Source organism: Callithrix jacchus, chromosome 4 (assembly GCF_049354715.1).
Source record: "Callithrix jacchus isolate 240 chromosome 4, calJac240_pri, whole genome shotgun sequence".
Classification (NCBI taxonomy): domain Eukaryota; kingdom Metazoa; phylum Chordata; class Mammalia; order Primates; family Cebidae; genus Callithrix; species Callithrix jacchus.
The window spans coordinates 77,442,597-77,468,184 of NC_133505.1; the positions used below are offsets into that span (position 1 = coordinate 77,442,597).

Here is a 25,588-nt window from a genome sequence, read left to right on the forward strand (position 1 = left end):
TGTAACAGCATTTAAAATTTGAATTTTGATTCCTGATATTTAGCTTTTCCACCTAACATTGCTTCATGGTGAGTTGGATGAATTGAACTGTTGGTTTTGATACTTGAAGAGTTCAGTTTTATTTGAGTGGTTTTCAAAGTTACACCCAGGGACTGTTGGTGTTCTCATGAACCTTATTGTCTCCAAGAATTGCCTGATAGACAGGAGAAAACTGTCCATGGAGCAGGAGAAAAACTAAATGAGTAGGAGAATTCTTAGATTGCAGGACTTCAGCAACTTCAACTAAAGCAGCTTTACTAGTATGTGTTTAATACAACAGAAGTCTGTGAAATAATTTATTTTTAAAAAGGAAGGTAGGTACTGCTGCTTTAAAAGCTTATTGTATACCGAAATATATGGCACAGTAAATTCTAGTGCTATTACCTCCTAGGAGAAAATTAAAATATGAGATGTGGTTCTACTTCTCTAGTTATTACCTGTTTTTAAAATTCGGATAGTACCATAATTGAGCTGAAGGATTATGCAATGTATAGTGAGATTTCAGTATAATACACTAAGAAAAAACAAATTTCAAAGAAAAAGGAAACTAGCAGACTGTTCTATATTGGACTTAGTTGGTCTGTTTTTTTTTCCTTGAGATGGAGTTTCGCTCTTGTTACCCAGGCTGGAGTGCAATGGCGCGATCTCGGCTCACCGCAACCTCGGCCTCCTGGGTTCAGGCAATTCTCCTGCCTCAGCCTCCTGAGTAGCTGGGATTACAGGCATGCGCCACCATGCCCAGCTAATATTTTGTATTTTTAATAGAGACAGGGTTTCACCATGTTGACCACGATGGTCTCGATCTCTTGACCTCGTGATCCACCCACCTCAGCCTCCCAAAGTGCTGGGATTACAGGCTTGAGCCACCGCGCCCGGCCTAGTTGGTCTGTTATTCTACTATATATTATGTTTATTAATTATACACCTGGTATATGAGGCAGATTAAATACTTGTTATTGCTTTTTAGCATTTTAGCTTTAAATAGCATGATATAGATTGTCCAGAGGAATATATATTATTTCTAAGCTCATTGTCTCAGCTTGTACAGTTAATAGACTTTATACTATATTATTATACTATTCTTAATATCTGTTCAATTTAAAGCAACATGGTAAAAAGTTTAAAGTATATTTTTACTCTGTATTTATTTAGAAAATCATCATTTAAAGCTTTGTTTCTTTACTCATTTTAACACATGATTACCTTGATTTCATCTAGACTATCTTAAAGCATAGACATGATAACCAAATGTGGATTGATTGATATTTGCTAATTGAATACATACTACTTATGCAGCATAATGAATAAAGAAAGCATAGACCTTGAAGTATCCTCAAGAGGGCATACATGCTATTTTCTTATAATTAGTGGAAATATTTTCAAAGTTGTCTCAATCATCCAAAATAATTAGTTGTATCATTTGTTACTTTGTAAACTACAACAGATATATCAAGGAAGCATTTGTGCATATTTATCTTTAATTTTATGACTTTATCATTTGTGATTCATTTACACTGTTCTATGGTTCATATATAATATAATCAATTGTTTTCTCATGTTTTGGTATTCACTCAATATGTATATCAGCTTTTGTTGAAGTATGTATTTGTGTTTGTATGTGTTGCATTTACAATAGATTAGAAATACATGAGCATATATATTTTTAACTGGCTACTTGCAGTCATTAAGACATCTAAAACAACATTTCTTATAACAAGTGTAAAAACATTATTGGCTTGTTTAGTATTTGAACAGAATAATTATATGCTTTTTACACCATTATCTACCCAGTTTCCAAATCAAAAAACTGGAAGCCACCCAAATTTTTACCTCACTCCAGTCATCCTCCTAATTCAATGTTTCTAAATCTTTTTTTATTATCACTCCCCTAAGGAATCTTTTAGATGTTCCTTTCCAAATTGCCCTCCCCACATGAAATTTTAATACTGCAGACATACTGTTTATATACTGCAAGCCTTTGGAAGACCACTAATCATTTTATTATCCAAGATTTTTTTGTTCCCTCTACTTCACCAAGGATCAGTTATCCCCTTCTGGGAACAGTATCACTCCCAATGGGAATGCATGTTCAAAGGAGTCATCAAGTCCTGCTGATTTTACTTCTCAAAGATACCTCATGATCACAGATTTAAAATTACAGAGATCAGATGTGTTTACTCACCTCAGTTTATAATAAAAAGACAAAAAACTTCGTCTAAAATGAAACTAGAATTTAACCACATCTGTAAATTATAAGCTTTAGAAAGCAATTTTCAAATTCAGTGAAATCTGGACCAAAATGAGGGGAAATGGCAAAAGTAGATGCTTACTTATTCAGCAGTTGAACAGAATGTAAAGCTCTCTAAAATAAATACCACAGCCTTTAAAAACCCAACCAAATATTTCCTTCTAGAACATGTAGCAGCTAGGGAAAATTTTAGCCCTAGAGTACCCTGAAACAGTATTTTATACCTCGGAGTGGCAGAGTACATGGACTCAGGAGGACCATCTCAGGTCTGCCATTCTGTGGCAGAAGCAGGGTATTAGGGGACTGTATATGGGAATCAGTGTGGCAAAAGCTATTCAGTGTAATTTACAAATAAACTGCTATAGCATGATTTTAACACATGTCTTCATTATGAAACCCTGTGAAGATTTTGATAACAACTTGTCCAGCTAATTCTATCATTTTTCAAAAATAATAATAAGACATGGTCACAGTTCCCCAGACATGACAGTATAGTTTATATCAGACTAACTTCTCCATGTATAAAACTACAAAAGCTAAATAAGAACAATGAACAAAAACAGCAAAAACTGTTGGAAGACATTTGGGAGCAACAAAGCAGGCAAAAATTTGAGTAGTTTCTGTTTTTGAAAGGAGGGAAAAACACAAGGTAAGTGGTAAATTTATCCCAGTTTCCTCTGAAGTTACTTTCCAGTTTGGTGACATGGGATAATAGCACCTTAAGCAGAGAGCAGTGGTCTTACTAGGCTGAGAAAATAAATTTCACAATTCAGGAACTATAGAAAAACTGGAAATTGTGGGTGGAAACCTTCACATTTTGCTACAGGTTTCCCTCATATGTTGACTGGTAAGCTGTCTGTGCACAGGAAAGGTTCCAGGAAAGCAAACAAAAAGCAGCAGCTGGAAGGCCAAGGAGTCAAGCACAAATTCCAGCATCTGCTGGTACTGGGGAGATGGATTGGACTTCAAGTTTCCAAAGGCAGAAGGATCAACACCTTTGCTTTCTTTTACCTATCTCAGAAGGGCCAAACTCTAGAGATAAGCATTACACTCTAAGTAATGGCAAGTCTTTAGACCCAAACTCTGCAGGAACAAGAAATCTTTCTGTCAATTAAATGAAAATTTTACCTATTTTGGAAGAAAATAATATCATCCAGAGCCTCCACAGGGTTTCATCCATAGTTTTACATCTTACTGAAATTTATGAGTCATGCTTAACCAAGGATAAAAGGACTGCCTGACTAAAAACTAACAAGAGTTATCAAATAGAGACTTGAAAATATTTGTGATTAATATGCTCAAGAAATAAAAGGAGGATGGATTGTTTAGCAGAGACCTGGAATCCATTTTTTTAAATTAAATTATAATTTAAAAATTTGTTAATGTAATAGGTAGGTTTAATGACATATGAGAAACAGTCAAACTAAGGATTAGTGAACTAGTCAGTAGAAAGTATATGAGTTGATGCACAAAGAGAAAAGATAGAAACAAGTAGAACATGATGAAAAATTCCAATGTATATAGAGTCCCAGAAGGAGAGGAAATGACAGAAGCAATGTTTGAATACTGAAATACAGACTAAGAATTTTCCAAGGCTGATAAAAGATATCAAATTACAAATCTAAAATCTTTACATACCCAACGATATATTAAGAGAGAAAAAATTCAGCATTATTATAATCAAAGTACAGAAAACTAAAGAAAAAACATTTCTTAAAAGAATCTCAGGAGAAAAAAGAGATAGTATCTTTGGAGAAGCAAAGATAAGACTAGCTGAAATTTCAGCAGATGTTATGAAACCCCAAGTTCAGTGGACTGGCCAAGAGAAAGATCACTGAAAGGAAAAAAAAAGTCCAACCTACATTTTATGCTTTTTTATCCAGAAATGTCTTTCAGAAAATAAATGAATGAGTGCATGCATGCATAGATAGATAGATAGACAGATGACAAAGAGAATTCATCAAGAAGAGACTTGTACTACAAAAAAATACTAACGAGAGTTTATGTTGAAGAAAAGTATCTCCAGTTGGAAGCACTAGTGTTGAGGAAAGAATGAACTTCAGAAAGAGTTAATAATGATAAAAACATCTTGTGATAGTTAAAACATATGTAAAAGTGAAAAATATTTTATACTTTATATTTTTATATATACCTTAGTGAAAGGTGGGAGGGGAGTAAATGGAAGTAAAGTATTGTACAGATCTTGCATTATTTTGAGAGTAGTAAAGGCCGGGCGCAGTGGCTCAAACCTGTAATCCCAGCACGTTGGGAGGCCGAGGCGGGTGGATCACGAGGTCAAGAGATCAAGACCATCCTGGTCAACATGGTGAAACCCTGTCTCTACTAAAAATACAAAAAATTAGCTGGGCATGGTGGCACATGCCTGTAATCCCAGCTACTCAGGAGGCTGAGGCAGGAGAATTGCCTGAACCCAGGAGGCCGAGGTTGCGGTGAGCCGAGATCGCGCCATTGCACTCCAGCCTGGGTAACAAGAGCGAAACTCCATCTCAAAAAATATATAAAAGAAAGTGGTAAAAATGTCTAACTTAAGGAGGATTTAAGTAAGTCAAAGTGCATATATTAATCTTTAGGATAGTCACTAATAGCATAATAGAAGAATGAACAACTCAGATGCTAATAGTTGAAAAAATATGGAAAAATATAAATAGCTAATTCACTAGGCAAAAATCAGAAGTAAACCAACAAACAGATAGGATGACTACAAATAAACAGCAACTAAGTGGACTTAACTAGATCTATATTAATAATTACATCAAAAGTGAATGGACTAAATAAAAATGGCCAGTATTATAGAATGAAAAGGGACAATAATACATATCATACAGACAAATAAACAATACCATAAACAACTTATGCTGGTAAATTTTTCAACTCATATCACAATGAGCCATTGTGACTAAATCTGGCCCACTGCCTATTATTGTGAATAAAGGTTTGTTGGAACACATCTATGCCCATTTCCTTATATACTGTCTATGGCTGTTTTCCTACCACAACAATTGAGTGGTTGCAGCAGAGTCAAGTAGTTGCAACAGAATCAGACCCTCAAAGTCTAAAATATTTGCTATCTGGCCCTTTACAACCCTGGCTTACGTGAAATATACAAATTTTCTAAAAAGTGTAACTTACTAGAAATGCTGTAAGAATGAACTAAAAATCTGAGGCATTCTATATTTAGTTTCTTAAATGATTCTGTAATTGTTTTCAACCTTTTCACAAAGAAATATCCTGACCCAGGTAGATCCTGATAAATAATCACAAATGTTTAAAGAATAAATACTCTGTCTTACACAATTTTTTCCTAAGGAACACTTCGAAATTAGGTGAAGCCAGTCTTTCCCTGATGTATTTGGTAAGGACATTACAAGATATAAAAATTAGGTCAAAATCTTTCATTAAAATAGACAAAGAGACCCCAAACAAAATTTTAGCAAATTGATTCCATATAGAGAGGGGGATGATAAATGATGGTTGAATTTATGGATCACTATTTACAGTTTGTATGATTATGCATATAGAAGATTCAAAATATATATATAATATATATATAATAACTATTAGAATTAATGAATTTAGCAAAGTCACTGGATATAGGTCAACATATAAAAAGGAATTTTATTTTTATGTACCAGCAACAAACCTTAGGAAATGAAATTTACAAAATGCCATCAATGTAATTTACTCAGAAATATAAAATACCTAGAAATAAATCCCAGACCTAGGAATAAACTAATGAAATGTGCATGAGCCCTCAGCACTGAAGACTACTTATAGCTTCACATGAAACTCAGCACATGTATGTATGTGGGAATGAGATTTAATAAAAATTACAGAGGTAATTACTTTTTAAGGTCCAGCTTACTTAAAGAGATTGAATATAAATAGTGATCTAATTTGAGTGCATTTTTCAGTTCTAGCTGATTCTTATTATCAAAATAAGTGCACCAGATACCTTTGGGAGTTATTTAATGCCGCGTTGGTTATTAATCACCAGTCCCTGTGTTATGACCACTGAAAATTAGGATATGGGCTTCTACATATTGATCAAAAAGTTTCTGTCCATATCTACTGTTAGTGGTTAGTAACTTGTGTATTGATCCAGATGTAAGTGTAGGGCTTAAATAATTTTTGTTATTTAGCTTTTAATATGTTTGTAAACAGCATTGTGAACTTATGTGCATTATTATTATTTATACTACTTGTTCCTTCTTAAGGAATAGAGTAGAATCATGGTAGATTTCTAGGTTCTTTTAGTGGATTGAATATATGTAAATTGATTGTAATTGTTTTTAAGCTAAGTTTGTCATGAAGAGTTGGAACTGTCCTTACATAGCCCCTCATGTCTTCTGAAAACATCCTTGGTTTCTGAAAGGAGAAGGTATTTTAGGACTTGTATTTTTTATCCTCTTTTAAAATGTTGTGTCAGCCACCTTAGATTGTAATAATTAGCCAAAGTGTGGCAACTGAACGTGCAGATTTGATTGTCTTACATCATCCATCACTTGTATATCTGTAAGTAACACCAAGTCTTTTTAGTCTGTATTTGGAGATGTAAGCTTCTGATGTTTTAATTTTATTTTATTATTCTTAAAAATTATTGTTTAAATTTGTTTATTGGTTGTCTGCCACCATAATTTAATTGATTTTATCCACATTACTTGTTTGTATTTTACTATCTATGCAATCAGTACATATTCTACAATTTATGACATGTTATTGTTTAATTAGCAGCATTTTTCATTCTTAAGAGAGAGATTCCTTACCCCCATTCCTGAGTTACTTGGTCAGATAGGCAGGACAATGTGCCCCCAACAAAGGGGTCCATATCTTAATCCTCAGGAAAAAAATGGGAATTGGGATGTCAGATGGAATGAAGATTGCTGTCATCTGACTTTAATGTAGGGAGCTTATATAAAGTTAGTTATCCAGTGGGCTCAGTGTAGTCATAAGAGTGCTTATAAGTGAAAGAAGGAGGCAGCAGAGTCAGTCAAAGACAGAGATGTGACAATGGAAGCAGAGGTCACAGTGATTCCACATGAGAAAGACTCAACCAGTCATTGTTCCCTTTGACAACGGAAGAAAGGACTGTGAGACAAGGAATTTGGGCAGCCTACATTAACTAGAAAAGGCAAGGAAACAGATTCTCCCCTAGAGCCCCCAGAAGGAATGTAGCCCTGCTGACACCTTGATTTTAGGACTTCTGACCTCCAGAACTGAAAGATAATAAATTTGTGTTGTTTTAAGCCACCAAAAAAATTACATAAAATAATAATGTATCCTAATACTGGTGGCATATTTGATTTGGCTGAATGTGTATAGATACTTGATTACCTTTTCCATTTAATGCTTAATTGTTTCATACCAAATTATATGTGTCATTTGTAATGTGGACCAAAGTGTTATTACACCAGATTTCATTTTCTCTATCAGCATGAGGTACCCAAAATTCACTTCTTTTTATGCTTGATAATATTTCATTATATGGATTTAACACATTTTGTTGATCTATTCATCAGTTGATGGGCATTTGGTTTGTTTCTACTTTCTGACTTTTGCAAATAATGTTGATATGAATAGTTCATATATGTTTGTATGGATATATATTTTCAATTCTCTTGAATGTATACCTAGGAATGGAATTGCTGGATCATGTGGTAACTCTGGTTTACCTGTATTTAACTAAAGTGCCATCATACTTTCTGAAGCAGCTCCATCATTTTACATCCCCATCAGCAATATTGAGGGCTCCAGTTTCTTCTAATTCTAGTCAATCCTGTTATTGTCTACTTTTTATTATAGTTATCCTAGTACATTTAAAGTAGAATATCATTGTGGTTTTCATAAAGCTGCTGTTAAGCCAAAATTATCAGACTACTTTGTTATCTTCAAGAATTCACTTTGATTGTGAATTTAGATTCATTTATTAAAGTTCTGAGTTAGAAATTTTTTGAGAAGCAATTTTCATTAAAAGGATAGCATTTTTAAAGTATTAGAAGTTCAGTTTCTTTCTTCTCTGGGGATTCTTTAATTCTCTATGCTAGAATTATCTAAGTACTTACTTATACAGATCAATCAGAACAGGAGCTCTAGTAAATTTAAAATATTCTTCTGTAAACACACATGCATATGTGTATTTATTGCAGCACTATTCACAATAATAAAGACTTGGAACCTACCCAAATGCACATCAATAATAGACTAGATAAAGAAAATATGGCACATATACACCATGGAATACTATGTAACCATAAAAAAGGATGAGTTCATGTCCTTTGCAGGAACATGGATGAAGCTGGGAACCATCATTCTCAGCAGACTAACACAGAAACAAAAAACCAAGCACCACATGTTCTCCTGGTAAGTGGGAGTTGTACAATGAGAACACATGGACACAAGAAGGGGAACATCACACACTGGGGCCTGTCGGGGAGTGGGGGGCTAGGGGAGGGATAGCATTAGGAGAAATACGTAATGTAGATGACAGGTTGATGGGTACAGCAAACCACCATGATACGTGTATACCTGTGTAACAAACCTGTACATTCTACACATGTATCCCAGAACCTAAAGTAAAATTTTAAAACCCCCAAAAAATATATACACCTACTATGTACTAAAGTAAAATTTTAAAAACCCCTAAAAATATATACACCTACTATGGTTTTTTTTTTTTTTTGAGACGGAGTTTCGCTCTTGTTACCCAGGCTGGAGTGCAACGGCGCGATCTCAACTCACCGCAACCTCCGCCTCCTGGGTTCAGGCAATTCTCCTGCCTCAGCCTCCTGAGTAGCTGGGATTACAGGCACGTGCCACCATGCCCAGCTAATTTTTTGTATTTTTAGTAGAGACGGGATTTCACTATGTTGACCAGAATGGTCTCGATCTCTTGACCTCGTGATCCACCCGCCTCGGCCTCCCAAAGTGCTGGGATTACAGGCATGCGCCACCACACCCAGTCCCCTATGTTTTTTATATATAAACCCCCCCATAAATATATACACCTACTATGTACCTATAAAATTGAAAATTAAAACATTTTTTAAAACAAAAAAATTTAAAATACCTTGAGATCTAGTATTGTCTACTATTTGGACAGCTATCCCTATGGTATACACAAAGTAAGAGATTTTTTTGTCACTAATTGAAAAGATTATTTTTTAGCAAAGAGAATTAGTAGGTTCAGTGTTACCAGTCAGCTATAGAGTTAAAATTAACATAGTAACCTAAGCCTAGACTTTAAAGGGTTTTTCTTCTTTCATTGTCAACAATATATTTCTTGAGTGATGTGAGTTTTTAGTAGCATGCAGAAAAGTATATATATGCAAAAAGTTTAACAAACTACATTTTCTGTCATCTACCATCCGGCTTTCAATATATTCCTGATACATTGAAATCTGTTGGCCAGCCATCTGACAGATTTCACCCTTAAATAGATTCCTTACTGTCACTGACACTAGTTGGTATGTGTTATTAGTCATAAGCAATGCAGAATCAGAGCCAGTCTTGCCAAGACCCAGAACCAGAAAGAAACAAAACAAAACCAAAACACGCATAGAAAACCAGAGTCAGAAAAAAGAAAACAGAAAGAAGACTGTGTTATTGCCTCTTGAGATTAAATTTGGAAGCCAGGAAAAGCCATGCTAGGCTTACAGAGCCCATGAAATGCCTGCTTGGACAACACAGCTAATTGGCTTAAGTAGGGAATTCACTTAAGTGTCTTTGGTGGGACTTCCAATACTATCAGAACGTAATTCTCAAAATCAAAACAAAATCACCAGAAAAATAGCAAATGTTGGACTTTAATTAACTAATTTGTGAGAAAACTAAGAGTATAGCAAGCTGCTTCCAAAGATGATACAAGAAACCCTTGTAATTTTATACACACACAAATAGTTATTGGGGAAAAATGGAATACTGAAATTAGATTACTAAGTTAGATTCAAAACTGGATAATGTGTTCTAAGTCAATAAAACTATGATGTATTGGTTATCCTCTCTAGAGCCAAATACAATCATTTGCCCTTTATCAGATTTTTTGTTTTTCAAATTAACATCTAACTTTGCAAATAATTACAATGCTTAGACAATAATTAGTAAATATTAAGTCAAAAAATTTACATTTTTGTAGAGAGTTAAATGACCCTTAGGTGGGTTTTTTAGGGAATGCTCAAGAAAAGTGTCCAGGAAACTAATTTGTTTGGTTGATTGGGTTTGTCTTATTTCCAAGATTGGATATTTTTTTCTTACTCTGAGCAGTTGGGTAGATGGGTATCTGTAATGTGACACCAAAGACTGGAGAGGGAGCAGGTTTCTTGAGGGGTTGAACACTTCGAGAGCCTTATTAGATGTATCCAAGCAGATATGTCAGTTGACCAATAGATATATAAATCTGGAGTCCAGGGCTGAGTTCAAGGTGGAGAAAACAATTGGGATCTGCATTATATAGATAGTATATAAAGCTTGGGACCAGAGGAGACATCTGTGGAGTTCATTTCTTGTGGAAGAATATAGGCTAAAGGGTTGGGCATTGAGGAACTCCTACAATTACTGATAAAAGAGGACCAAGGTCCTGCCAGTGAGAGACAGGTCTGGAAAATCCATGAGAATAAAATATTTCAAGACAAGGGAATCAGATGCTTTGACAAATGCATGACATATTGAGGGGTCAAAAAGATAAGGATGGGTAAGTAACAAGATTTTGTTATGTGAAGTTGTTAGCAACTGATAAAAGACAGTTTTAGTGAAGTGTTAGGGACAAGACCTGATTCAAATTAGTTTCCCAAAAAAATAGGAGGAGGGGATATATAAATAACTACTTAAGATTTTTCAGCAAAATGTCTAGAGGAAGAGATGGGATCAAAAAGAAAGGGATTTCGTTTGATTTTTTTAAGATGAGTTATTCTGATCATTTTTTTACTTTCTACTCATAAATCAATTCATTCAGCAATGAGAAGGGGGCTGTAGCAGTTTTTTTGATGCATAAGGTGCATGCTGTTATGTAATATCAGAATTTTAACATAATCAGTACAAAATGTAAAACAAAGAGCCAGGAGACAACAGTCATGAAGCTAGAGAAACTGAAAAGCTTTATTAAGCAGAAAGCCTTAAGGTGCATCTTAAGGGATTCAGATATGTATAAGTGATAGGAATAATTTTTTAAGAAACAGAAGCAGAACAAATAAAAGTTAAGAAATGGGGCAATAGAAGGCATATTTGTGCTGTAATATTCAGATTGATCGGATTAATCTGACTTTTTAGATCCTCTGAACTGCCTCCTCAATTAGAAGAAATGAAAATACCTGGATTGTTTTCTCATTGAATAATTATAGTATTATAGATTATTTAAGAAGCTATACATATCCTCATATAAGAATGTTTTTAAGCAGTGAGACAAATGTTTTATTTTTTGAGACAAAAAGCACCTCATAATTTATTCACCCATTTTTAATAAACTTGCCCTCCTCCCAATGATAATACTTGTTACACCTATTTTTCCAGAACTTTTATTTGTCAAAATTGTACAATATTTTACTGCCAAGATTGGATATCCATAAAATAAAGTTTTGAATCTTCCCAGCTCATCTTAAATTTTAATAATAAAATACGATAGAAGACATTTTCCTATACTTTTAGACTTTTTTATAAACTAAAGAACAATGCCCAGAATTTAACAGTGGTATTTTTTTGTAGACTGATATTAAAAATGCAAATTACAAGCTGTGATAGAATTCTATCTTTATGGAAATAATGGGGAGAAAAAGGGGTACATGTTAATTAATTCATACTTTCTTTAAAGGTTAAAAAAATCATCAGAAGAGAGGTTTTCAGTAACCACTGTGGAGAGTGTCCTAAAAAGATGGATGAGAAATGAGAAACCACTGCTTTCTCTGTTGTAGGCATTTGATTGAGCATGGACATTTTAACTATGAAATTGACAAAATCCTGACATTTCTGTAGATTCTCCAGAAGAATTCTGCAAGTAAAATAGTAAAAAACAACAACAACAACAAAGAAGACAAAGTAGCCTTAAGGATGGGTGGCATATTTAGATAATGCATTCAAATATGTTGGTAAAGACACAGAAGAAATAGACTGTAATATTCGTCAGGAAAGAAAGTCTGCTGGAGTTGGGAATATAAATCCCACAGGAATCAGTTTGAGACTAATCATATATAATAATACTCACATTTGTGTCTCAAAAGATATGCATTTTATGCATAGCAAAATTATCAGATTTGCAAGTGACTTTTAAATCTTTGAATTAATTAAAATCTGACTGGAATAAATTGAAAGACTAAGAATTACATATTATTATCAGAATTGTGATGTGGACCAGTTCAAGTAATGCAGCTAAGTATTAAAAATTACAGAATGTCCTCATCAAGTAGAGGTCTCAATTTTCAATTCACAGTTCATGAAGGATCCTAAGGACCAGTCTTGTCTCTTTTCCATAGCTTGTAAACTCTCCTTTCTGATCTTGCCCTCCCACCTTTCTGAACTCACCTCATACCAATTTCTCTCTCATGTATATGACAACAAACTTGTTACATAATCCCAAGACTTTCTGTTTTATAATTTATAATCATATTAGAATTTGTTCTGACTCACATATTAAATATCCTCACTGTTAAAGATGCTGTATCAGCTAGTGTATATTTTGTAGTTAAAAACAAGAAGTAGAAAATGAAGATCAAAATGGTGATAAGGGTCATATAAGTTAGGTTTTGCAAATATTTTGAGAAAACATAAAATTAAGAAGGTCATTTTAGATGTATCAAGATAGGTTTTTATTAGTCAGAAGCGACCTGTATGGATAATAAAGCTGCATATGGATTGTAATTTAAAAGATTGTAAGAATCCTAACATCCATGCTCCCCGCTTGCTTGCTCTCCCTCTCATCAACTCTGACGTAATTTACTTTAGCTAGTAGAAAGGAGTATTTCCCAGCTAACTTTTCATGCTGCATAAAATAATTAACAATAATATATTCTTCGGGGAGAGAAGGAATCTATTCAGATAAACTTGTACAAGATGGTAACATAGACAAGTAAGTTTTGATAGGAAAAAAAAAAGAAATCAGTCCACATCATGCAAATATGAGGCACTGAAAGAAGAAATGGGGGGACAAGGAAGAAGGAGGGAAAACTTAATCCAAAAGCAAGTCTTTTTTTGTTTCGTTTTGTTTTTGTTTTTGCTTTCTTAGCAGTCTTAGACTCATTAAACAGGATAGTTAGTTAGAATCCCAAAGGGAAATTAGAGCAGATATTCTTTTCATTTCTTAAACCTTGTTATATGGCAGATTTAAAGAGTATAAGTTTCTAAAAAAAAAACATTTTTCTGTCTGGAATGTATATGAACTTTTCTTAATAATTGAAATATTTTTGTTTTTCTCTGGTAACATCATAACTATACTGTTTACAAAATTGGTCAGTAACATTCATCTCCCCAGGCATGGCATTGGTTCCATTTATTTTTATAATCTTTAAAAAGTTTATAAATTATTCCATGTTGAAATGGCATTGCCTTAAACCATATCTAGTAATAAATATTTTGTGGGTGGTGATGTGATACTGAAGTATTTGTAGCTATAGAACCTCTTATTTTCCCCCTAAAAATGTGTCTGGATTATTTCAAAATAAATTAGATTTAGGATTTCAGTTATGCTGACCTGTAATTTATGGATGCATGTATGTTTTTACTTTGTAAATATAGTTCATTTACCCCCAAAATGCAAGGCAGACGGATGGGGACTTCAGGAAGAGCCATCATGAAGAGCACCAGTGTGAGTGGAGAGATGTATACACTGGAGCATAATGACGGCAGCCAGTCAGACACAGCTGTGGGTACAGTTGGAGCAGGTGGAAAGAAAAGGAGATCCAGCCTGAGTGCCAAAGTGGTTGCCATAGTGTCTCGAAGGAGTAGAAGCACATCTCAACTTAGTCAAACAGGTGAGTGATATGAATTCAGCCTAAACAACTCAACTCCTTGATGGAGAGATGAAAGTTGATCTTCCTGCTATAGCTTATGATGGGATTGTGGCATATATTTGGTTCTTCTTTGAAAAGAAAATTTATTTTTGTGTCTCTGAAAATCTGATAAATAGATGGGTTTATTTTTTTCTGTACAGCTCTCTTCACAAGGTATCACTTTTTAATCTGTAAAGTGGACAGTTTGTAATTAAAAATATTAAGGTTGTATTTGCAAATATGCAAGGAAATGCAAAGAAGTATTAAACATCCAAATTTATTTACATGCAAGAAAAGCAACAGGATTCTCTTTTTCAAAATGTTCCATAATTCAATTACTTATTTTTGGCTATGTCTATACTTTTTATAGAAAAGAAGGTCAGTTGTGCAACTTGACATATGCTCTTCAAGGTACTGTATAAATAAAATAATTGAACTGTACTTGTTTTAGTTTCAATGTAAGTAAAAACCCTGCAGCAATTTTTACTTAAGAAAAATGGGTCAGTGGTTTTATGCAAAGAATAATGTTTTAATATAAATATGTGTTTCAGATACTTTCTGCTACTTATAAACTTAAAAGCTTAATGTCCTAAAGGTATATATTTAAAAAGCAAGTACAAAAGGGAGAGTGGCTATTTTTATATTGTAAAATATAATAAAGCACTGCTTAAAATTATATAAAATTGGTCAGATTAGATTATTCATCATTCTGCTCAATACTATGTGAAACTAAAGGTAAGTAAAATATTGAAGATATTTAAAGTGTCAGCAACTGTTTTTCCTGTTATAACCAACATTGGTTCCATTTTCTGTTCCATAATAGCAAAAGCCTTATCACAAAATTTAATTGTACCAAAAAGCTTTTGCAAAATACTTTTTATGTCTCACTCAGCATTCTGGAAAGTACTAATTTTAAATTATTGATTCTACTGGATATATTGGCAAATAAATTGGAAATAGTAAATTTGAGTCATGTCTTAAAATTACAGAATTAGAATGAACTTAGAATAGCTAGCATCCCTGTGATAGATCTGCATCTTTGCCATTCCAATTAGATGAGCTGTTCTATTTGTTATGAAGGAGAATTATTTTTCTTCTTTAGAGTCAGGTTCCTTTACAGTAAAAGAGGCATTTTTCATTTGTGTTGTTTCTTTTGTTTAATTTTTTATGGTGGTGCTTCCTAATTATTGGTTTTGAAGTAATTTTTTATAGCATGAGGTGGTGGAGAAGGTTTTGACCACCAGACTTCAAAATACTTAGATGAAATGGAAACATTCTTTAATGCCTTTGAAGATAGCCAGTGTTTTCTGTGTGCGAGACTGTAAGTGTTGATTTTTCTTTTTCCCTCAACTTTCCAGTCTCTCTCTTTCTCTCTTTTCTCCCTTTTTACCCTCTTTTCCCCTCTAGCTATTTAGTTCCCTATTATTCATTACTTGAGTAAAATATAGTTTTTTTTATAAAACACAACAGTAATTTTGCATGAAAACTATACTTGTGGCTCTTTTTTTATTAATAGGTAATGGGTTCAAATTATTGTCATCAAAACACTTAGCCTCTTTGCATTTTTCATTTAAGTTTTATCCCAGTTATGGTCAAATGTTGTCTTCAAATAATGTCTTCCTTCCCAAAAGTTGTATTGTTAATAACTTCATGGAATACCCTATTTTCAGAGATTAGATTGCAATGTACATGTTCAAAAAGGAAATTGGATTATGAAGCCAAGATACCAAAACATGTAGTTCTATTCCAAAGTGACTCAATGAATGAACTTTGACTTCTCTCTAGGACTCAGTTTTCTTATATAATGGTGGTTTGAATGGGGTGTTCTCCTGTAAACTTTCTGTGTGTAAAATTTTATGCTTCTCTTTGCACATAATAATTTAACCTTTTATTTGATAGCCTCTCCTTAGATTTCAATCTGCTTGATCTTTCTAAATCAGTTAGCAAATGTTGATAACCCTCAATTATCACCCCTCTTTGTTTTAGCCTATTTCTCTTTCTTACAACTTCCACTAGTGATTTTTCCCATTAATTTAATTATATTTCATCTCTCGTACAGAGAGGTAACAAAATTCAGAATTAATTATTCTAAGAAATTTTAGTTTTTATTGCTTCAGCTTCTGCATTCACTATGAGATCTGTATTTCTGGATTTCTCTTTTTCTATGAAATATTCCTTAATTTTATTCTCTTATAAGAAAGCCCCTCTTAGATGTCTCTCTTTAAACAAGTTTATATTCCCTCAGTTTTCAACCCTTACTTTCAATATAGATAGAAAGGGTATAAAGTAGTAAAGAAAGGTAAATTTTAAGAAAGTGTCCCTGATCCAGAATAATTTTGGAATAGAATGAATCTCTAGGTAAAATATGGGTTGGGTTTTAAAATGTGAAGGTTTTAATCTATGTTGGTTTTAATGGCCTAGTCTATGTAATATAAGGAATTATCCCCTCACACATATGCTAACTGTATAATATTCCGTATAATATCCTACATCTTCTATTCACTTAAAAATGAAGGCATTCCTTCCACACTCTCTCGTGGGAGCCTATCTTCCCCCTCTAAACTCCATCTGTCTCTCCATCTATCTCTCTATTCCCTTCCACTCAGTGTGAAAACTGCTTTCCTCTCCTGGATTCCATCTTTCTGGATTTGCTCACTCAGTGTGTGAGTTAGCTGTTTCTTTCTCTCTCCTTCTCCTGTTTCTCTCTTTAAATAAATCACTTTCTACAAACAAAAAAAAATGAAGGCATTATTGGGAAATTTCTACAAGTCTATGCAAAGTCATTTCTAAATACACTTTTGAAATTATGATAAGTATCATAAGAATGATAAGTATTCATGTATCTAAGTGGATAAAAGTAATATATCTACATTTCTAGATCTTTTTCCATGCTCTCCTAAGTTATGTTTGTGTGAAGGTATACAATTTCGCTCCTTCATTGGTCACAAGATACTGGTGAAATGTTATTTTTCCCATTTTAAAGCTGAAGACAGTAAAAGAGATTAGATAATTTGCCCAAGGTCTCATAACTAATTGGGCCTGAATTTAAACCCAGGGTACCTGGTACCAAAGCCCATGCTTTTAACCCTTCTGCAAAAAGAGAGAAAAAAAATGAGCAAATGAGCATGAGCACATTTGAGAGTTTGAAATAAGTTCAAGCATTTATTGAACATCTATGTGGTTAGTACATGCTAGGCATCATACCAAACACTGGGATAGAGGAATGAATGGCGTATAGTTCCTGCTATCAAGGATATCACAGTATCATAGAGCAAATCATATATAAATATTTCATCTCAGAAAAGGCCATTACAGCTCAGAAAATGCAATTATATTAAATACAAGTGTCAGAGTGGTAGAATGGAGACACAGGAAAGGACGACACCCATTCTAAGAGGCTTTCTTGAAGAGGTAAAGCCTGAGCATAAAAACACAAATAAATCAAGATGAGTACACAAGGAAGGACTTTCCACAATAGATGGAACAGTACATTGATTAAATGTTGAAAATGGTGCTTAGTTTCCTGGGATATGGGAAATAAATCTGTGTGGAACCTAAAACTATATGAAATATTTCTCTAATTCCCATGGATATCACTCCTCAGTATAAGAGTAAGGTCATCTCAGGACAGATCTCAAATCAAATAAGCCCCATACAACTGAGACTACAATTTCTAATAGAACTTTTAGTTTTTACGAAGAAAACATTTATAAATGTAAAATATCAGCTTTATAAACTAGAAATTACTCAATTTACTTTAACTTGTACTGTTGGGTAACTTTATCAGCAGTGCTATACCAGGCACAGTGGGTATTTTAAAAATAGAAGTATCATTTATACTGAAAGGATATCATTCATGCCTGAAATACATGAACCAAAGAACAAATGAAAAAACGTAAAGTAAAATGCCAGAAATAATAAAATCTAGTTCCATTCATGTGTGTTATCAAAGGTAGTGGGGAGACAAATTAGTCAAGGATCTAAGTCCCCAGGATGAGGACCCATGCAGAACGGGTAGATGATTTGTTCTAACCATTTAGTGAAATTATTTATTACTTCATTAACAGCTGAGACTACTTTGTTAGAGTAATATCTTTTCTATAATTACTTAAAATGTTGATGTTATAGTCTAATTATGGAAAATATTGCAGGATTCTTACAATTTTCAAACAGTTGTCAGTTATGACATATTATGAATGTGTTAACAATCACTTCTATGTTTCTTTAGTAATAGGTATTCTGGACCTTTCCAATATTTTTCTACTATCAAAGTTTATTTCTCCCCTGTGTAGATCTTTTCCTTCAAGACCCTGTTCAAGACCCTCTAACTCTATATGTTGTCCCCCATTATTTTTACAGTTTGACTGAATTCCTAAATAGAGCTCTCTGACTTCACTGTCAACTTGCTGCCCATCACTCTCCATTTTGTCATTCATTTCAGCTCCCTCACTCTAAGCATCATCTCATTCATCTCTATTTCAATTCCCCTCCACAATTAGATTTGAGATGCAGTTATTGTCATAGGTGAGAAAGGCTAGAACAGGAGATATTCTGGGTGGGAGCCCAAGGACATAAGGCTAGAATGTCTACAGTGGGTTAGAGTGAGGCTGCCTCCACCATCCCAAAAGTCTGTTCACAAGAATGGTGCTGGGGCTGGCAAGATGCATAAACAGAGGCAACTCTTATCTTCAGGAAGCTTCGCATTAGGAAGAAAAGAGATCAAATGTAGCAGTCCTGTTTTCTAAGAAAACATTTATTAAGCACTTTTTATGTGCCAGATTCTGTAATTGAGACATGTAATTGAGACAATTCTGTAATGCACGCACGCGTGCACATGCATGTCTCAGAACAAAGGAATCTAATCATTTTTAGAGGTGAAATGTGGACATAACACTTCCAGATGGAGAGATGGAAAGATATGGTACAAAGAATTTTAATTTTGCAAAGTTCCAGAGAACAGAGGCTAATTCAAGGACACAAGTTTATTCTTGGAGACAGAGAAGGTTGATTCCTTCTCTGAGTATAACAGAAAAGAGGAAATGATTGAAATACAAAGGAATATTGCAGTGGGAATATTGTAAGCTGAAGGAGCTTGAGTCAGAGGCTCCTTGATCTTCTCAGTGCTAATGAGGCATTAGCAAATGGGGAGAGAGGATACAGGGTAAGCAATGTTGTAAGAAATTAATTGGTATGAATATAATACTACTGATCCAGCTAAATTTGGATGATGCAAGTCATCTGGAATGTAACTTTAAAAAATATTTATTAGAGATAAAGGCCACCCTTGCAGGTAGCTGATTCACATGCACTGTTCTTTTGTCTTTCAAGGTTGTCATCCCCTTCCTTTATGCACCTCCAGTGTCCCTGCCAAGGTGTCTGAAATCACCATAAGATTCTTTGAGAATATATTGCCACATTCTTTAAATATCTGATTAAGGCTAGATTCTTGCACTCATTTTAGAGATTCACCTGTCTTGGGCTGCCATTTACTGTTTAGTTTGACTCTTTCTAGCATGCATATTATTATTCTTATTGGAGAAAATTGAAGCTTTGCTCTCTCATTCTTATGTATTAATATTGTGTCTTTACAAGGAAATGAGAAAATCTTATTCCTTTTCTTTTCTTTTCTTTTCTTTCATGGTCTTGGACTCCTGTCCTCAAGTGATCTTCCTGCCTCAGCCTCCCAAAGTCCTGTGATTACTGGCATGAGCCACTATATTTGGCTCATTCTTTTTCTTAATATGGTTCTGAACAACTTTTGGTTTTTTTTGCTTTGGCAATTTATTTCTATTTATTTATATAAAATTAAATAATTATTTCATTATAATTCATTGTAATCAAGGGAATGAAGCACTCAGGAGGTCCATAGTGGAGTTCAAAACTATATAGAGTTCATTATTCTACAAGATTATACAGGCAATAAGTATTCTAAGATATTTTAGGTAGATTTATAGATACTAGATTTCAAAACAGGTTAATGAATGTTTGTGAATCTCCAAGGCATATCACTGACTTCTCAAGATGAAATCCCCTATGTAAACTAACAAAATTTCCCTTGTTCTACTGTCAAGAAATGAATAATATATACTGATATAACTGTAACTCACATCTAAAGGGATAGTGTTTGAATATGCTAATTTCCAGTGAGTTCAAGGGATTATTTTAAAATTCTTATTGTCCTTAGACAATAATTATGCCAATAAATGTGCAAAATATTAAATCTCCTCCTGTTAATTTTTTCCAGTTTTATTACGCAAAAGTCACACAGATAAAGCAAGTCCTGAAGTAAATCAAATGAACACTTTCCTGGAGAGCATACTTAATTTACTTTGGGAAAATGGATGACATTTGCCCTAGGACTTATTTTTATCCTTTTAACCAGTGCAGTTTACCAAAATATTCTCTGTATTTAAAGTGTGATATGGCTTTGTGAAGACTCTCAGCTTTTTCTCTTAGAAAAATAACATGATAGCTGCAGGGGAGGAAGGCTAAGGTAGTATCTTTGAACATTCTAAGAAATGTTTTTTTGGCTGTGCTGATTATTAACAATATAAGCCAAAAATTCTTACATAGGATGTAGGCCCTTCGAAAGTTTCAGAAACTGAAAGCTACTGTGGATCAAAATCTTGCTGAAATCTAAATTCCTTATTCATGCCTTATTGCCTCATTTACTTGAATCATTTAATGGCACAAGAAAAACATTCTGAAGAACATAATGTTTCATGTTCTTTGTTTCCTGAACACAAAATCATGGTGCCAGAAATGATTCTCAAGTCTGCAAAACTATCAAATGAATGTAAGCATGGGTTCTTTTATTTACTGTTGCTGTCTGGCTTAGGAATTCACTACTGTTAATAGAGATTCAATTCAACTATAGTAACTCATCTTCTGAAGAGATGACCTAATAAGGATTAGTATTTTCAAACATACTCCAGCTGTTCTGTGTTTGTTCTTTTCCTTGCTCTGACATATAAATTTTGAGTTTGGCTAAGAAGTGGATATACTTTTAGGTTGGCTTGGCAGAAAAAAATTATTGATTTCAGCGGAATTAAGTTTTATAATTAATTGGTATTTCAGGATTTGGAGGAGGAAAGGAAACTAAATTTATTAAGTGCCTTCAAAGCACAACACTTAGTGCTAAAATAATTACACATGGTGTTAATTATTTTTAACTATACTAATTCTTAAGCCTGAGATCAGTTTCAGAAGAGGTATCATAAAACATTTCAGGTAGCTAAAGATGTACAGAAAGTTTATAGATATGAACTTATTTTATTAATTTAACTCATAGTGTAGGCCACAGGTGCCATGCAGATGTGAAACCAGTGTTATGTATGGTAACATCAAAATATTAGTAAAAGATGTCCACTCTTATTTGACATGAGTAAATGGTTCTTATTTATGTTTCATCTCTCAAATGTGTAACTTTATTTCTTGTTATGCTTCAGATCTGTCTTCCTGGAGTTCACAGAACACACCTTAAAGCTTCTTTCTGTGTACCTCTGTAGGTGCTCTACCCAGAAAATTCTTAGTCTATCAGCTTGTCTGTCAAAATCTTTCTCTTCATTCAAGCTCTATCAAAATTTCAACTTCTTACCAGAACCAAAAATAATTTTCTTAAGTTCTATAAGACTTTTGGGGAGTTCTCATGTGGTGCTGTTTAAATACCTTTTTGCCCAAATGCATCTGTAGAATTCATGTCACAAGATGAACTCCGAAGTAACTTAAGGGTAATGACTATGCAACAGGTATTTTCTGGTCTTTCAAAACAGTGCATTTAATGCAGAAGAATCTTGATAAACGTCTATTAGGTAGATGAATATTATATTTGCTCAGTCAAAACATAATGCTCAGATGGTAATTAATTGATCATATCATGATAAAATATTATATTTAACATTGTAACAGTCAAGCTCTTCCAGGTGGGTAAATTTTTCTTCTGTGTTTGGTTATTTCTAGGAAATAAATAAATCTTTTTTACATTTTAACAAGTACAGTTGACTCAATGCGATTTGAAATGCAAAGGCCCATTCTTACACAGATTTTTGGCAGCCAAATGCAAATCCAAAATTAAGTATCCATGGGAATTATTATAGAAACCTGCATATGCGAAGGGATAGCTTTGACTTTGGTATACATGGGGGTCCTGGAGTCAATCCCCAAAGTTTACTAATGGATAGCTCTAGAAGTGATTTGCCTATTATTATGCTACCTCTTTTTTCCTTTCTTTCTCTTCTTTGCTTATATATCACTTCAAAAGCACCTGAACATTGCTCTGGATACATTTAACCAGTTAATTCTACCTTACTGCTTTTAAATATTAACTCTTCTATAAGCAGGAATAAATATTATCATTTTAAGGTTTTGATTTTTTAATAGATTAAGAGGATACATTTGCAAGTTTGTTACATGAATAGATTACATAATGGTGAAGTTTGGGCTTCTGGTGTTACCCATCACTCAAATAGTGAACACTATATTCAATAGGTACTTTTTTTCAGCACTCACTCCCTATACTGCCCTCTCCTTCTTTTGGAATACCCCAAATTGGTGCCATTTTATCTACTTTTTACCATTACAGTAAATGTCAAATAAAGTAATATTTTATTAGGAAATTTAGAAAGATAAAAATGGACATTTACAAGGAATGATAATGATTGATAAAGATACCAATTTACAACATCCTTTTACATCATTTACAAAAAGTTTATTAATCTTATGAAAACACTTAAGTATTAATACAAAAATATCCAGATTTTTTGGAAATCTTTCTTTTGTTAGGCATAGGGCCAGAGGAGGCTTGTGGATAAAGGATCTACTCTAACTGCTTTTCAAGAGAGCTAGTAAATTCTTACTTGGGAAACAAATCTCTGATATTGAGCTAGTACATTGTAATACTCATTACAAAATCATTTGCACTGTAAAGATTCTTTTCTTACAACCAAAGAATGTGGTACACACAATGATTAGTCATAGTTTTAGTAAAGCTTAACAGACTTTATGTTCTAAGCCTACAAGGAGCTCAAAAACATTCTGTATTCCAGATTCAAAGTCAGTTCCATAGGATGTTTTTGTAAATGGAAATACCACACTTATTTTTCTCTTAATTTGAAACTATGAAGATTCTGGCAAGTAATCAAATAGTAAATAATGATACTACACTTAGGAAAGTTTAAACTGAAAAAGATTCAAACATGTAATAATTAAAGTTACATTTATAAATAGGCATATAGTTGCATTGAACACTGCTATATCTACTGATTTAATGATGTAAAAACTATATTAGTTAGGAAATATAAAGCATTAGTTAATATCTATATTAATATTTTTATCACTCTGAATTTGAAATTGTAATATTGAATCTTTGACCTGTCTACCTGCATTATGGAAACTGAAAATGGATGTAAATCCTCTAATGAGGAAAGGATCTTTCAAGGAAAGGGTCTGATTAGAAACTCACTTGAGGGGTTGATTAGCAACCCAAGGAAAAATAAAGCCAAAACAGTTAGTCAGCTCTAGGTAATTTAACCTGCTGCTGAAAATGCTGGTTCCTATTTATAGTTTCTGCCTTGGGAAATTCACCCAAGCTATCATTTAATTGTTTTTAAAAAGGGGGGAAAAAAAAACCAGAAGAGTCATTTTAATAAATGATTACATAAAATTTCATAGAGATTTATAACTAGAGTAGGATTCTGTGATCAGCTAATTAAAGAAGAAAACATACTAATTGTCATAGGTATTGGAGATTTATTGAGAAGGTTGTTATGAATAGCAAGGTCAGAGTAGGAAAAATTTACCTTTGAAGTAAAAATTTAATCTCAATTCAGTTATTTGGCTTTCTATAATGCTTAGTAATTCTGTCTTCTCATGGATCATTCTTCATTGTCTCTGTCAAAGTACAGTTTGAAAAGTATATTTTGTGGGAAAATTATTCACTTTAATAAATACATAATTTTAAAAATCTAATTTTTATACACAGAAGGAAAAAAGGCTAAATTCAGATATTTTGATGTTGCAGTAAATGCGTTGACCATGATAATACAGCATATTTTTTCCAGAGCTGCTTGAATTTGGTCTAAGTGCAATTGCAGGAATTGACTTTAATTTCTAAGAGTTTTGTGGCTTCAATGATGAGTCTCTTGGTGCCTAAACCAAAGTGGCTCTGTAATAAGTGAGTTCTGTTGGCTCCTTTCTGCTGATGGCACCAGAAGCAACAGCATGTCTTCTGGAGACCTCTGCCTGTGCTTTTCTCTTCATATTCAGCACGTCCTAGATTCACTGGCCCAGATAACACAATACAGCAGGCAGCTTTTTACTGTAAATGGCTTAGTGACATTATTTAAAGTAATGCCAGTTGTCTATTCTTTTGTTCTGCTTTTATATTTTCATAGTTGTCACTCATTGCATACCCTTTGGCTGAAGCAGAAGAGTCTATGCCCTTTAGAATGTGGCATTGAGCACTATTAATGGTACATAAGAAGTAAAAGCATTTTTCTTGCCCTGGAGTTATTTACAAGCTCATTTACTAAGTAGTGTATCAACAGGCAAAGAGTGATTCTTTCTTATAGAACTTTAGCTTTTACAAAGCCCTTCCATGCTTACCATCTCATGAGTGCAAAATTATTGAAAGCTTTTAAAATAAAAGGCTGATCAGATTGGGAAAGATAAGGAATGCATAACTAAGGAAGGCTTCCTGAAGAAAATGACTTTGAAAGTAAAATGTAAATATCTGCTTTTTATTCCTCAAAGTTTCCATAAACTTTAATATATTCTTAATAATTCACTTTCTTCTCATCTAAAACGTAATTGTGAAAATTAAATGCAATTTTGAAGGAGCATAAATATTTCATATTTTATATCCTTGGCACATGAAATTTAATTTTTTAGAGAATCTTTTTTAGTAGCATGTTATGTAGCATTTATCTTATTTATTCTTAGTTGTATCCTACTCACCACCCCCCCAGGGTATTAAAAAAATGTTACTAGTTCTGTTATAAGCTTTACCTTTGTTCTCACCATTAAATTTTTAGGTCAGTATTGCCTAAAATTAGCAATCATTTTCCACTGGACTTAACTGGCTGCTGTTTTTATTTTCACTCATCATTGACAATCATGTTTGGGTGATGCCGAGCATTTACTTCATTCATTCCACAGATATTGATCAAGTGGCTAATAGTTGCTAATAAGAATGGCTAATAGTTATTCAGCCCATATTCACCTGGTCCTTTGTATGGCTTATAATGTGTATTGTCATATTTAACTCTGTCAGCAACCCTATGACATTGACACAAGAGACTATGACACAGGACTCTGA

General features: G+C 33.5%; 1 protein-coding gene across 50 annotated transcripts in view; it reads left to right on the top strand.

The window, feature by feature from the left end:
• RIMS1 (regulating synaptic membrane exocytosis 1) overlaps nucleotides 1–25,588 on the top strand; it is a 514,861-nt gene that overhangs the window by 426,867 nt on the left and 62,406 nt on the right. For 28 of the 50 annotated variants that reach the window (XM_035296065.3, XM_078369518.1, XM_035296067.3 and 25 more), the window contains one exon: nucleotides 14,021–14,256. The exons of 12 other annotated variants lie outside the window; for them this stretch is intronic. In XM_035296065.3, the coding sequence (XP_035151956.3) occupies nucleotides 14,021–14,256 (236 nt within the window). The remainder of the gene's footprint in view (nucleotides 1–14,020; nucleotides 14,257–25,588) is intronic. 10 more of the 50 variants (XM_078369526.1, XM_035296078.3, XM_078369529.1 and 7 more) reach the window with 1 other exon arrangement.